We start from the raw sequence: 15694 nt of genomic DNA on the forward strand, positions 1-15694 counted from the left end.
CTCGCAGTGGCAAGCGTTACGTGCTCACAATGGTGGAAGCAACCACTGGATGGTTGGAAACCTATGCTGTGCCCCATGCCGCTGCCCGAAACACTATTTTGGGCCTTGAAAAGCAAGTCTTGTGGCGGCATGGCACCCCAGAAAGAATTGAGTCAGACAACGGGACTCATTTCCGTAACAATCTTATAGACACTTGGGCCAAAGAGCATGGCATTGAGTGGGTATATCACATCCCCTATCATGCACCAGCTTCCGGGAAGATTGAACGATATAACGGACTGCTAAAAACACACAACGGGTGGTGGAACTTTTAAACATTGGGATACACATTTAGAAGAAGCCACCTGGTTAGTCAATACTAGAGGATCTGCCAATCGAGCTGGTCCTGCCCAATCAGAACTTTTACGTACTGTAGAGGGGGATAAAGTCCCTGTAGTACACATGAAGAATATACTGGGGAAGACAGTCTGGGTTATTCCTGCCTCGGGTAAAGGTAAACCCATTCGTGGGATTGCTTTTGCTCAAGGACCTGGATGCACTTGGTGGGTGATGCAGAAGGACGGGGAAGTCCGATGTGTACCTCAAGGAGATTTGATGTTAGGCGAAAACAGACGATAAATGAATTTTGTGATATTAATTGCTGAATAACCCTGTCATTGCATACCATTATTGCTATGGTTGTCGTATTATACTAATGCCATTATATTAAGAATCTTCCAGGTTAATGAAGAATGAACTTTGCCAGAACCAGAAGCAACTTCCTCGAGATCGACATCTTCAACCTGCAGACAGTGGACATGGACTGTTGTCGGATACACCAACTACAAGCTCCAGCTGTCACACCCAACAGAGACTACATCATTTTTTCTACCGACCGAGTGAATTCCGCATCATCTTTCCTACCCTGAGAGACTGCTACAACAGATGAAGCTTGGAGTTACGGACTGAATGAACTCAACACACATTTTGGAGGGATGACCCATGAACTAAGGGAATAGTATATATACATGTAAGATTTGAACATGACGTGCATGGTATGGAATAAGGGGTGGATACTGTCCTGGTTTTAGCTGGAACCAGGATTAGCTCTTCTTTTTTAGCAGCTAGAAGAGCTCCGTGTTTTGGTTTTACTCAGAGGCTCACTCTGAGAAGAACGCTGATAGTGCACTGATGTTTATAGTTGGCACTGAGGTCTCAAGGACTTTTCAGTCTGCCGGGTTCTTGCCAGTGTGCAGGAGCACAACAGGATAAGGGGGGAGCTTAGCTGGGACAAGGGGTCCACGACTCTCCTTACGATTTGTACCTGAACTTAAGATTGAGGGCCAAATTGGCCAATTAGTATTCCATATCATGCAGCGTCATGCCCAGTATAAGAGCGAGAGTCAGCCGGAAAGAAGGGCTTTTGCCCTTCCGGGACTCTCACTTTCGGGTGCTCAGAGTGTTTTCTCTCTCTCTCTCGCTCTCTGTCTCGGGGCCTCCTGTTCGTCCGGGATTGCGGTATCGAGTTTTATCTGTTTCGGGATTGCAGTTTCGGGACGAGACGGGCCTCGGTCAAGGGGTGGTGAGCAATTACACCGTACATCACTCGTTTGCATATGTTTATCCTTGTACATATCTGTATATATATATATTGGTAGCGGTAGTAGTAAATTGTTCTTATCTGAACCCTCGGGTCTCTTTTCTTTTTCCTCTTTGATTCTCTCCCTCATCCCTGAGGTGTGGGAGGGTGAGAGGGGACTGTGTAGGGTATAGTTGCCGGAGCAGCCTAACCCACCACAACCATGAAGCTGTTACCCAACAATAAAGGGGTTAAAGTTTTTGTGTAAGAGTTTCATGAAGGGTTCAGTTGGCAGTAGGTGATTTACACATACCTAAAGAAACTAACAAGATGTTCATCCTTGAAGCTGTCAGGAGTGATTAAAAAGGAGACTCTTTATCAAGAACTGTCTGCCCTTGGAGGGAACATCCCAGAAACTGCATAAACTTTGTTATCATGTTTTTCTGAACTGTGAACATGCAGTGACTTGGGGAAAAGGTAATTCCTGCAGGGGGAGATCGCGACCACCGACTCCTGGACCACCTGCCCTAATTACACCCCAGACCCAAAAGAAAGGGGCGGAGGAAGAGAACTGAGCATGCCAAGTAATTTACATGTAAAGCGAGAGAAAATTAACCAATTGTTTAAGAGAATAACAATGAATATGTAAACGTGTTATGAATATGCATGATCATAGTATATAACTAATTTTCTGTTCAGAAGCCGGTGTGCACGCTAGGAGGAGAAATCCCCCGTGCACCCAGCGCTGCAATAAAGAATATCTGCTTTCTAAAACGAGTCTTGGAAAGTTCAGTTTCCTTTTCAGGTATCAAAGCTAGACACTATCAGTTTCTACAATGCTGATGAAGTAACAGAGTTAATAATAAATGTAACTAAAAGGAAAACCATCCAACATACCTTTGGAAGCTCTTCGATTTGATTAGCATCTAAATAGAGCTCTTCCAAGGTCTTTTCAAAAGTAAAAATCTCCTTAGGCACCTCTTCCAGGCTGCAGTGAGAATAATCAAGCGTAGTGACTGTTTCCTCCTCTCCACAAAGACAGCGGCATGGCACCAGCCGCATAAACAAATTCCGCTTTGTTGTCATTTTCAGGCACTGTAAAACAGAAATCGGTCGATTTAAAAACCAACAAGACAACTTCAGAAATACTTATGTGGGCAGCTTCTCAAACTTCCCCTGGCTGATAAATACTTAAAAAAGAAAGAAGCATATACATGCCTGCATATGTGTGCATGTGTGTATACACATATATGAGAGAGAGGAGAGAGAGAATTTATTTGTTTTCTTTTAAACACAACAGATCCGTAGTGGCATTAAGTGTGGTTAAAACACCTACAGACTCCAGAGGATGAAGTAAAAATTTAGCCTGTAAACTGGTCACCCAACACAAGCCCTACATTGCAGAGAAGCAGAAAGTTTTGAAGCAGCAGCTCTGAAGTGTCAATTGCATTTTTACAACATAGCTTATCCTTACCTTTACAAAGGTTATTGGGATGATATTTTTGCTTAATATAACAAAATCCACCCTCTACAGAGCATTAAAATTTAGCTATAGGAAATATAAATTTTTTTGTGATGAATAAGATTAAGTTCATGTACCTTCATTTCAAATCCCTCATTTAAAGATAGAATACAACACAAAGAACCAGCATGGTTTCTACCAACTCTTCTATCTACAGTTTAAAAGGAAAGGTTTCCAAGTGCACAGATAAAGAACTTCCTTCAATTTTTGCAATTCCGTTCAGTTTGGGAAACTTCAACACATCTTGCTGCACACACTGGAACTTATGAAACTTCACCTTGCTATGGAAATGTATCTTCCTCTAAACTCAATCATTGCTACAACAGTCCCTTCTACTTTCCATGGCTTCTATAATATTCCTCCTCAGCAGGAGAGAGCAAATCTAAATGGTGCAAACTAGCTAGCTGATTACTGACCGTGTATACCAGCCATGTTCTGCCTCCTTTCTCCTCAGCAGGAGCACAAGTTTAGGTCTCTCTCCTCTAATTAGCAACCAATTTTCACAAAATTCAGAAACACTCATCTTCAAAACGTTACCTCAAGTTTCAAGTTTGGCTGAAATCAAATGACAGGCTCATTTTTTCAGGAAGGACCAGCACAAGCAGACAGACAACATGATCATGTAAGCTTAATTTCCTCAGGAAATTGGTCTAAAAATACATACTTTTCAAAAACAGTACTGAATATTTATTTTCTTAGTCAAACTACCAACGTTCCAAATTAAAATATGCTCTTTGTTTTTTTGATTTGCAGAAATTATTTAACTTCTGGATTGGTGACAGGAAACGTTCTTCTCCAAGTGCGAAAAAAAAGTCTTTCAGACACATTTAGCAGACTCCACTTCAACGTACACAGAGTATGTTAGGAATACAGGGAGAAAATAAAATACTGCAGCCACTGTGCTATATGAAGTCACAGGCTGCAAGACTCCTCTTCTACTAAGACATGAAAAAAGGTCATGCACTTGGATTTTCATCTATGAGCCACTAGCTTGCCAATTACTTCACAGTATATTTAATTTATATGACAAGAAGTTGAGGGGCTGCTGTACTTTAGTGTTTTCACTAAACAGAAGTACATCTTACCACTCAAGCTGGATACAGTCAGATTCTACATCCATCCATTAAAAGGATGGAAGAAAACTATTCATTAGATGGTGGGATGTCAAGACTTCCTTTTTTAACAATGCATTAATGTTGCTAGGGTTTTATTACAGTGTTGATTATGTATCAAAACACTTAACACTTTCCATAAAACTGTTATTTAAATAAAAAATATCTAAAAATAAGAATATTCAAATGTATTGCAACACAAAACATTTAGAGACTGCAAATTCCATGCTGGGGATTTCCACAGAATGGGAAAGTCAACAAAAGGGACAGCATAACCTCCTCCTGCTTCTTCCACAGGAATAGGCTCCAGCATGGCATCCTCCAGCCACCCACAGCCAGATGCCAAATATGCTACTGAAGCTGATGTACTCACTGAGTCAGAGCTACTCATGCCTTCACTGAGCCTCAGAGGCCATACATGAAGACACAAGAGGAATTCCACTGCCAACATTTACAGATGAAAAAGCCTTTAATAAAAAGAAATATTGTCTCATTTTTTTCTATCATTTCAGTGATCTGCAGAGCCGTTGAAAAAACACATCACTTCAAAAAGAAGCACCAGTAGCAGTCTCTTCAAACAGGAGTATAAACAGAAGAACACATGCCTTGGAAACAAGGACTGGAAGCAGAGATCATATGTGTGAGCTGACGTGCTGGTTTTGGCTGGGATAGTGTATGTATCATCTGGCTCATAAATCCAAATCAAGTTTCTCGGCAATGCCCAGCACACAGGTGACACAGGGGGGTTGTAGAAGCCACCCAGCTTTGTATTGCATTGAGGCAGAGACGCCCCACGGGGAGCTGTGTAGATCGCTCAGCCCTGAGTTGTCTGATGAGTCAGTGCTGCATTATTCAAAGAACCAAAACTTGATTTGAGCCTTGAAATCCCTCAACAAAGAACATGCCCTGAGTCTCAATCCAAACATTGTCCAGTTGCCTGAGATAAGGTATTCAGGCACAATCGATAAGGGGAAACTCTCTGTCACACCCCCAAAGACCCCCTCAGACATGGTACCTACACAGTCACATACATCATAAAAGCCCTACGATTTGGGTTGGGAATCGGGAGCTGCTTCTCCAACTACACAGCTGGTCTGTGAGGAGATTCTTCCCCCCTTGATTGGACGCCGGCTAAGGTAACTTCCCTGGGATTGAGAGCCCTTGCCCGGAGGGGCGAGTGATTATTTAGCATGCTTTAAGTCTAGTGCGCTTGTGTGTTGTCTCTTTTGTGTGCTGCAATAGCGCATTCTGTGACTCTGCTGTGCTGTAATAGTACATTCCGTGACTCTCTTGTGTGCTGTGATAGTGTATTGTACTAGTGTATATTTTGGGTTTAAATTGCAATAGTGCATTCCTCCATTGTATCTATAAGAACCTGTAATAGTGGCGTACGGAATCTGCAAGTGCAGTTCAAGTAAATTGTTATCTTGGACCTTACAGTTAAATTTGTAAGTGCAGTGCAAATAAACCATTTGCTTGGACCTTGTAGTCAAGTCTCTTTTTGTCACAGATAGAGTTAATTTTCAGGAATGTTTTCATTATTGCTATGCAGTGCTTCAGAGAGAGTCAAGGCCTTCTCTGCTTCTCACGCCACCCCACCAGCAAGTAGGCTGGGGGTGCACAAGAAATTATGAGGGGACACAGCTGGGACAGCTGACCCCAACTGACCAAAGGGATCATAGAATGGTTAGGGCTGGAAGGGACCTTCAAAGGTCATCTAGTCCAACCCCCCTGCAAGGAACAGGGATATCTCCAACTAGATCAGGTTGCTCAGAGCCTCATCCAACCTGGCCTTGAACGTCTCCAGGGATGGAGCATCCACCACCTCTCTGGGCAACCTGTTCCAGTGTTCTACAACTCTCATGGTAAAAAATTTTTTCCTAATATCCAACCTGAATCTACCTCCCTCTATTTTAAAACCATTACCCCTTGTCCTATCACAACAGGCCCTCCTGAACAGCCTCTCCCCATCTTTCTTGTAGGCCCCCTTGAGGTACTGGAAGACCGCTGTAAGGTCACCCCGGAGCCTCCTCTTCTCCAGGCTGAACAGCCCCAATTCTTTCAGCCTGTCCTCATATGATCTGCTGGTGAAAGCACTTTCAAAAGGGCATTTACCAGTTATATCAGCAGCAGAGCTGAAAATGAAACCAGCTATCAGATGTTTATACAGAAAGGCAAGAACAATTAGTCATAAAAATATCTGGTCAGGTTCTTTTTAGCTGATTCCACTATCTACAAACAAGTTCAGAATTATGGAGCTGAGTATGTGTAAACACAGGAAAGGCAAAGACTGGGGAGGGATTGTAACCTAACATGCAACCTAACAAACACAAAGAGGTTTATTTGGCCAACTGACAGAAGCCCCAGTATACTCCTGTTGAAACAGAGAATTATGAAGAAAAAAAAAATTGTTTATTACGAATCTTATTTAACCCACTAAAAAAAAAATTAAATAATTGATTACTACTTCTATATTAAAAAATTAGTAAGAAATTAAGCTTCCTGTACTGGAAATAAAAAAAAAACAGTCTGTCTTTAGAGATGTTAAAGGCTTTTCCTCTTACTAAGGCAGCAACATGCACCACAGAAGGTACCCAGATACAGGTACAGATATTTGGCTTGCTGTTAAAAGAGGCTATATTGTGAAAACTCCCAGCATAATTTAAATGAATCTCTTCCAGCTAACAGCAGCACTAGTCCTCGTGAATTTGAGGAAACCGTAAGCATCTTAGTACTTTAAGGAACACAAAACATCCTCAGCTCTTACAGGAAAGAAAGAATACAGTTCTTACAAATTCTTCACAAATATCTTGTTCTCTTTAGGAGAGGAAAGTATGACTCAAACCTGACACCCGCTGACAAGGAGCTGAAACGTGAAAAGACTGTGTATTGTGAAGAGACAGCCTCTTTATAAGTGGCACTGGCATTCTCTGGTTGTGGTGTCAAAACCTCATTTGGTGACAATGCCAAGTTAAGGTATTTTTACCTCCTCCTCCCTCCCATCCAAGCTATTTCTTTCTGTCTCTTCTAGGAAAAAAAAAATTGCAAAATGGGATTGGTTATGTCATTCATTTCACTGAATGAGACTGGCAAACAGTCAGGTCAGTACAAAACAATGAACCACAGTGCTGCACTCTGAGGGTGAGAACAAGCAGTAGGAAATAAAAGTGGTTTTTTGAATCATTTCACCATTTTAGTGTGAAACTATAGCCTCAGTCTCCCTGCTCCTGATATGAAAACAATGCTCAAATGCATCCATGCCTGCATGTCCTCATGCAGGCAGGAAACATCAAAAACTACAATGTACTTGCTCACATACAGCATTCAGAGCAAATGAAATAAAAGGCGTTACTCATGAAACAACAATGGGGAAGGAAGGAGGAAAAATATGTTACTAAATACAGTAAATAACCAATTATTAAATGCAAAAATATGAAGGATGCTTACTACATTTTTTTGAGAAAATAAAGGGAACAGAGAGGGCAGAGATTGGTTTTGCTTTTACTGATTCAACAGCCACTAAGATAGAAGCAAAATCAGTGATACTCTACTCCTAGCTCGCTGAAATACAAAAGCTGCTAACAAAACTCAAAGCTTCTCTTGGAGTTAACTACTTTCCGAGTTCTCAATGTCTATATATATATTTTTAAAAAAACAAAAACACACAAACAAAAACCACTCACCCCACCTCCAAGGGCCAGGGCATGTTTTAAATGGGTATTTTATAGTACATCTCAAAATGACTTTGAACAGAAAATTGAACTTTGACTTCTTAATACTTTTGATATTCTTAAATATGCTCTCTAGCTAAATAATGTTAATACATCAATAAGAGAGAAATGACATGATATGATGTTCACCTGGTCTTTAGGTCAGCAAACCAGAAAGAACAGTAAGAGGCCCAACAAGCATTCAAAGCATTTTTTCCAAGCATCTTTTATCCAAGTTTTTTTGAAAACATGCTCATACTGCTTTTTAAAACATTTTTTTTAGTTCTTAAAATGCTAAAGCTCCACAACTCAAAACATTTAATAATAGATATTAAGCTTTAAAACAGACACTTATTTTCCTGCAACTTAGTTTACCATATATTCCCCTTTCTATATATGCACACAATTACATGTTAATACATATCATTCACTTGGCTCTTTAACAGATATTTATAACTTAAAAAGTTGCCTTCAGAAGAACATGAGAGATGATGCAGAGTAAAATTCAAGTGCTTTAGAGGTGATTATTACAACACATGAATAAAGAAAATTATTTATATTTTAATATATTGTGCAGCTGGTTCAGAGGAAATAAAAATAATGTACTTACCACTGTGTTACTTTTTTCTCCCCGCTGCTTCTTCCCTGAGCTTTCAAAGTCAACATTCTGTTTAAGACAAAGGTACAAAAATTTTAGTCAACTCTATCCTTACTAGATAAGAATAAACTGATATTTTACTGTATTGAATATTTATTTTGCTTTCAGAGTTTTGGGTTGTTTGGTGCTTTTTTACTTTGTCACACCCACATGTTGTATATCATCTTTTATTAGACATTGGAATACTTAAGGGAGGGACATATCTAATTTTATTTGCACAGTACTTAAGAAATATGGCACCATGTTTTATAGGGACCATAAAAGTGTATAAAATGCTGGTGACAACAAACAGTTCTGTAAGCAAGGAGAGACTGGCTAAATATTGCATTAAGCAGATGCGGACTTACTAACACAGATTGCCTGTTAACTTAGTATGAGGAAGATAGACGTCATCTAGATACTAAAGTGAATATGACTACCAAGCATGAGAAAGAGATGCACGGGGAATAAGAACATTTGGCAAATATTTTAGGCATAATATTTAACTGTATACTGAATTTTCCAATAGAAACTTGTGAAACTTAATCAAACAAGTCCTAGGATGAGTCATTCATCTGAATGACCCAAAGATTTTCACGAAGTGTGCACTCCTGTCCTAAAATACAAATGACCTAAGATTCAAGTCCTCTTGGACGACATTTAAGTGTAGGTTTCCAACATTCCAAATAAATAGTCTATTACTTATATCTCATTAATTGGAACTATAAAGGTGGTATATTTCTTTCCATTTAAACCCTACTCAGGTATACTCTGAATATACCTCCTGCATCAGGCAGAAGCTTTGTCATTTACGCCACAGCTTATGCACAAAATTGGATCCTAGAGCTGTTTCAGCTTATTAAAATACAGAAGGCTGTGGATACATGCTACAGCAGAAACCTAGGCACGGACAGAATTCAGACTGCAAATTTTACAGACTCTGTGAATGCTCATGGCACTCAATGCGTGAATTTGTCTTGTGCCTGTGACCTTTAATTGCTATTGGCTAGTCCAAGAGATTCTGCACAACAATTTGAGCTGCTAACCATATGAAGCTTTATATTTGAATTTATCAAATTAAGCATAAAACATACTGGACTCAATCACTGGAACCAATAACCACCTAGTAGTTGACTGAAATTAGATTAGAAAATAGGTATTAAGAACTTGATAAATCTTTTATATTTCTAATATTTCATAAACACAATTTTATAGCATAATAGAAATTTTGAATTCAAACTGTCAAAAAATAGCAACTGTTTGCTGTTAGTTTCTTCTATAACTCTATAAGTATAGATCTCACTCTACCAGCCAAGTTATTGTTAGGCTATATAAATTCCAGAGTTCTCTTTCCTTCCAGGGCATGGGTGAGCAGTGTTAGTTCACCAACAACACTGAAATCTAATTCTAAATGTTCTTTTCCCCACACACATGTACATGCATAATTTTCCAATTAACAATTACTATTATGAATCTTTTACTTACTTCTGCATTTATTTTGTTCCCCATTGGTTTACAAAGTTGCATGAGACATCACTGATAAATTTGATAACAAATAGAATCAGCAATCTGAGAATTTGTGAAATTGCTAAACATTCATAGCTACAAATGAAGATGCCATGGTTTAGCCCTGCCTGCAACTAAACTCCACAGAGCTGCTCACTCTCCCTCACCCCTAGGCAATGGGGAAGACAATTAAAGGGGAAAAGGGAAAGAGACCCATGCTCCCCCCCATCCTGTTGTGCTCCTGCACACTAGCAAGAACACAGCAAGCTGAAAAGTCCTTGAGGCCTCAGGGTCAACTATAAACATCAGCTTGCTAGCAACATTCTTCTCAGAGCAAGTCTCAGACTCAAACCAAAACACGGAGCTCTTCTAGCTGCTAAAAAGAAGAACTAACTCTGTCCCAGTTGAAACCAGGACAGTAACCACCCCTTATTCAATAGCATGCAAGTCATGCTCAAACCTCACATATATACATAGATATCATTTCCTTAGCCTATGGATCATTCCTCCAAAATGTCTGTTGAGTTCATTCAGTCCGTAACTCCGAGCTTCATCTGTTGTAGCAGTCTCTCAGGGCAGGAAAGATAATGTGGAATTTTGCTCAGTCGGTAGAATGGATGATGTAGTCTCTGTTGCATGTGACGTCTGGAGCTTGTAGTTGGTGTATCCGGCAACAGTCCATGTCCGCAGTCTGCAGGTTGAAGATGTTGGTCTCGAGGAAGTTGCTGGGTGTCTGGAATCAGTTCTGGTTCCATTAAAGTTCATTCTTCATTAACCTGGATGATTCTTAATATAATGGCATTAGTACAATGTGACAACCATAGCAATGATGGTATGCAGGGACAGGGTTATTCAGCAATTAATATCACACAATTCAATTCATTTTATCGTCTATTTTCACCCAACATCAAATCCCCTTGAGGTACACGTCGGACTTCCCCGTCCTTCTGCATCACCCACCAAGTGCACCCAGGTCCTTGAGCAAAAGCAATCCCACGAATGGGTTTACCTTTAGCCGAGGCAGGAATAACCCAGACTGTCTTCCCGAGTATATTCCTCATGTGCACTACAGGGACTTTATCTCCTTCTACAGTACGTAGAAGTTCTGATTGGGCAGGACCAGCTCGATTGGCAGATCCTCTAGTGTTGACTAACCAGGTGGCTTTTGCTAAATGTGTATCCCAATGTTTAAAAGTTCCACCACCCGTTGTGTGGTTTTTAGCAGTCCGTTATATCGTTCGATCTTCCCAGAAGCTGGTGCATGATAGGAGATGTGATATACCCACTCGATGCCATGCTCTTTGGCCCAAGTGTCTATAAGGCTGTTACGGAAATGAGTCCCGTTGTCTGACTCAATTCTTTCTGAGGTGCCCTGCTGCCACAAGACTTATTTCTCAAGGCCCAGGATAGCGTTCCAGGTGGTGGCATGTGGTCCGGCATAGGTTTCCAGCCATCCAGTGGTTGCTTCCACCATTGTGAGCACATGGCACTTGCCAATCTGTCAGGCCCCTCCATGTTTATATTTCAACCAACGTCCTCCATACTAAAGAGGTTTTAACCGCTTGGCTTGCTTGATCGCAGCACATGTTTCACATTCATGGATAACCTGTGCAATAGTGTCCATAGTTAAGTCCACCCCTCGATCATGAGCTCATCTGTATGTTGCATCTCTTCCTTGATGGCCTGAGGCATCATGGGCCCAATGAGCTAGAAATTTTTCACCTTTATGTTGCCAGTCCAGATCCACCTGAGCCACTTTAATCTTAGCAGCCTGATCCACCTGTTGATTGTTTTGATGTTCTTCAGTGGCCTGACTCTTGGGTACATGAGCATCTACATGATGTACCTTCACAACTGGCTTTTCTACCCGGGCAGTAATGTCTTGCCACAAAGGAACAGCCCAGATGGGTTTGCCTCTGCGCTGCCAGTTGCTCTGCTTCCATTGCCATAGCCATCCCCACAGGGCATTTGCCACCATCCATGAGTTGGTGTAGAGACAGAGCATTGGCCACTTTTCTCATTCAGTGATGTCTAAAGCCAGTTGGACGGCTTTCACCTCTGCAAACTGACTCGATTCACCTTCTCCTTCAGCAGCTGCGGAGAAGGGATTTGGAGAAGTACTGAGACGACTCAATATGAGTTAGCTGCAGGAAGTCTCGTTTATTGCGCAGTTCTTATTGCTTATATAGACAGTATTTGCCAATAATCCTGAGACCACACCTTTTCTACACCATTATTGGATGATACATATGCTTGTCATATTTAACAGCTTATTTCAAACAGGTACCCGCCTAGCGAAGCTCTGCTCTAAGCAAACACTACTCCCTTATCATACTGCATAGTTTTCTTATCCTTAACTTCAAGGGCATTCTGCCCTTGAGGCCTAACTTTAGAGCTCCAGTCTCTATTTACACAGGATTTTCTTCGTGCAGTCTCTTCAAGGATCTGCACTCCGACAAATCCCCCTTTCTTTTCTTGCACGAAGAAAACCCTGTGCACGAGACTGTCAACCCCAGTTACTAGCATGTTGTCTTGGTACAGCCTTGCAAAAGCAGTTTCTAGCATACTACTTCCCTTTCTGAGGGCTTTACTATTTCCGTTATATCCAAGATTCCACTGAGCAGGAGGGTGTCAGTCGGCAGGGTCATCGCGGAGAAGGGAGGCAGGCACGGCACCTTCAGGGCGTCCCCTGTTTATCCACACAGTGTGCTCTGCTGCCTCCTTCCGCTCCGCTCTGAGCCATCCCTTTTACACCCTCAACAGAGTCTATGACAAAGGATACTGACACGGCGTTGCCGCACGCGTGGCCAGTGCGTGCAACAAGGCCGCCAGGTATGTGCTCTGCTGGCCAACAGCGGACTTTTTAAGTTGTAACATATTTCTCCTAGCTTCCTTTTTCAAAGTTACGTGCTCACAACTAAGTCTAGTTTGTAATTCTTCTGTCATTAATTCGGTACCAGTTAACTCTTCTCCTTCCAGTACGTGAATCCACCTTCCTGATCTGGAAAAAGACACAAAGCATATATACAAGCAACTTTCACACACGTAATATACTAAATCATAAGAAACATAAAGACAGTTTACATATCAATATACAATCCTCTACCACAATTCTCCCCAAATGCTCTCCAAGCCATTGCAATTGTTCGTGGATGGACTCACCATGGTCACTTAGATTAAAACAACACATGTTTGTGTAACGTGGTTGTTGCTGGCACTACCTACAAATTTTGATCCTAATAATTTTAACTCTTGTGGGGAAATATACGGAAGACTGCCCCTTTTTTGTTTATCAAGCATTTGTTTTAACGTTAAATGAGTTCATTCAATAACAGCTTGTCCCGTAGGTGAAATGAGGGATACCGGTAATGTGAGTCACTCCCCAATCCTGTAAAAAGGCACCATACTGGATCACTGTCTGTCCCAATTTTCTTTGGTACTCCCATGGTTTTCTTCAGTGTGAGCAGTAGCAACAACAAAGGCAGAAAACATATCAACAGTTACATGCACATATTTAGATCGATTAAATGATTGAATATAAGTAATATCAGATTGCCATAATTCATTGGCACATAAACCTGTTAGATTTACTCCTGCTGGAGTATTTGAAGGCACAATATGTTGACGGTCAGGGCAGGCACCTGCAATCTGCTGAGCCTGATCTGCTGTCTGACCTGACAGAGAGCATCACCTACCACCAATTGACAAACTGTAGGATTATTCATCATTCCTTGAAGCAGTACAATCCAATGATATTGTTGCGTGGGTCGTTCATTGTTAAGCACTGGAACTGAAAAGGCAAATCTAGGACAATTGTTAGGGTGTAAATAAATTAAAAAAGTAAAAAGGTGAAATAACCCAATCTTTTAAATCAATCACCATCAAATGCTAACATTCTAGAATCATAGTAGGATTTGGTACACCCGGTTGTAATGCACCCATTGGTGAAATGATTGCATTAATAGCTCTTAAATCTTTTAACATAAATCTCCGTTTTCCTGATTTCTTTGAGATAACAAATTTTGGAGTATTCTATGAGCTAGTGGAGAGAATTATATGTCCTAATTTGAGCTGTTCGTCGACTAATTTTTGAGCTCACTCCAGCCGCTCGCTTTTTAATGGCCACTGATTGACCCAGACCGGCTTGCCAGTCAACCAGTCCAGCTTGAGTCGGGGCTGGACATCAGTGATGTGTGCTAAAAATTTGAGGTTAGCCTCATATTCCAGTGATTCAACAAAGCCCGACCTCATAATGTATATGGGACATCAAAAACATATGGTTTCAAAATAGCTTGTTTGTTACCTGGGCCTACTGCTAACAAGGTCTGTGCACTCTGCTGTGGGATCTGTGTTCCACCTACTCTGATCACAGCTGCCAGGGCTTGTATCAGAGGCCGAGAGGGCGGCCAGTCAGGATTTTTCACTATAGATACATCAGCCCCTGTGTAAACTAGGCCAGAAAAGCCTTCCCATTAATGATTACTGTTAAAGGAGGCTGTGCAGCTGTGACTGTCTGTGTCCAAAATTCTTTTGTGATAGCAGAGTGACCTTTATTGTTATATAGGCAGCTTTTATAGATTATTACTCTGGCCACGATGTGTCCACGCGGCCCTCACCCAGCTGTGATTGGGTACAAACAATAGTGCACGCACCTATTTTAACTTTACTATTGGCTATGCCTAAAAAGGAGCTATTTTTTACTTGCTAAACTAAACATCATTTTCTCACACACTCTATAGCAACTTCCCAAACTCCCCATGTCAACTTCTCACACTCCCTGTGCCAGCTGTTCACACTCCCTTCTCTTTCTCACCCTCGTTATCGGTGTTTCCCAACTTCAGAAAAGAGCACAGGCTTAAATCATCAAGGTGAAACCTCAACTGTAGCTGTGTGTATGATGCCACAATTCCCCTTTTTTGTTTTTCTATGACCATTACTTGATGAACCGTACTCTGTACCGTTTGCTGGGAGCATAACAATAGGCAGGGGGTGATTATTACTATGCATAAAAGAACTACTAGCAATATAATGTCTGCTTTACTAGAGATTTTAACCATCCTGTCAATTAAGAGCATTGATAAAGCAGAAGCTGTAGCATTAGTTTGTTTTGCAAGCCAACAACCCAACTTATTCAGTATAGTTAACACCTGTGCCACTCCAACTCCTGGTGCAAATATTGAAGCTGCAATGATTTTAGCTGGTTCCCAAAATTCTGCTCTGGAATCGCACTAGCTATCATAAGCATGCGTGCTGCAGCTATTCTGGGTGTGTCTATGACTTAGGTTCATGGTGGTGTTAGGGAAATACATTCTTAAAGTCCCTATAGTACATGGATCTCCCCTTATATGCAAAGGAATACCTTGCTAAGCTCTATTATAGCCCTGCAGAAGCAGTTACTAGCATTTTGGTGTTTTGTTTGTTTGTTTGGCTTTTTTTTTTTTTTTTTTTTTTTTTTTTTTCCCGATTTCCGATAAGATCAAGAGCTTGTTGGCAGTCTGTGTTAGCATTTTCAATGGCTAACTGGAATACCAACACATCTGCAGTAGCCGGATTTTCTGTTTATCTCTGAACTGCCATTTGTAGTTGATCAAGGAAATGCTCATAAGGTTCCTGTGCTCCCTGCCGAATGGAAGCAGAGGAAGCCTCCCC

General features: G+C 41.1%; 1 protein-coding gene across 1 annotated transcript in view; it reads right to left on the reverse strand.

Annotated features, from left to right (window-relative positions):
• Nucleotides 1-686: 686 nt before the first annotated feature.
• Nucleotides 687-15694, reverse strand: part of LOC147526232 (uncharacterized) — a 40625-nt gene continuing 25617 nt past the window's right edge. The window contains exons 2-4 of the mRNA XM_086630105.1: nucleotides 8513-8569; nucleotides 2456-2653; nucleotides 687-782 (exon numbers count right to left, since the gene is read on the reverse strand). Coding sequence (XP_086486231.1) covers nucleotides 687-782; nucleotides 2456-2653; nucleotides 8513-8569 — 351 coding nt within the window. The remainder of the gene's footprint in view (nucleotides 783-2455; nucleotides 2654-8512; nucleotides 8570-15694) is intronic.

This window comes from Tauraco erythrolophus, chromosome W (genome assembly GCF_009769465.1).
Source record: "Tauraco erythrolophus isolate bTauEry1 chromosome W, bTauEry1.pri, whole genome shotgun sequence".
NCBI lineage: Eukaryota > Metazoa > Chordata > Aves > Musophagiformes > Musophagidae > Tauraco > Tauraco erythrolophus.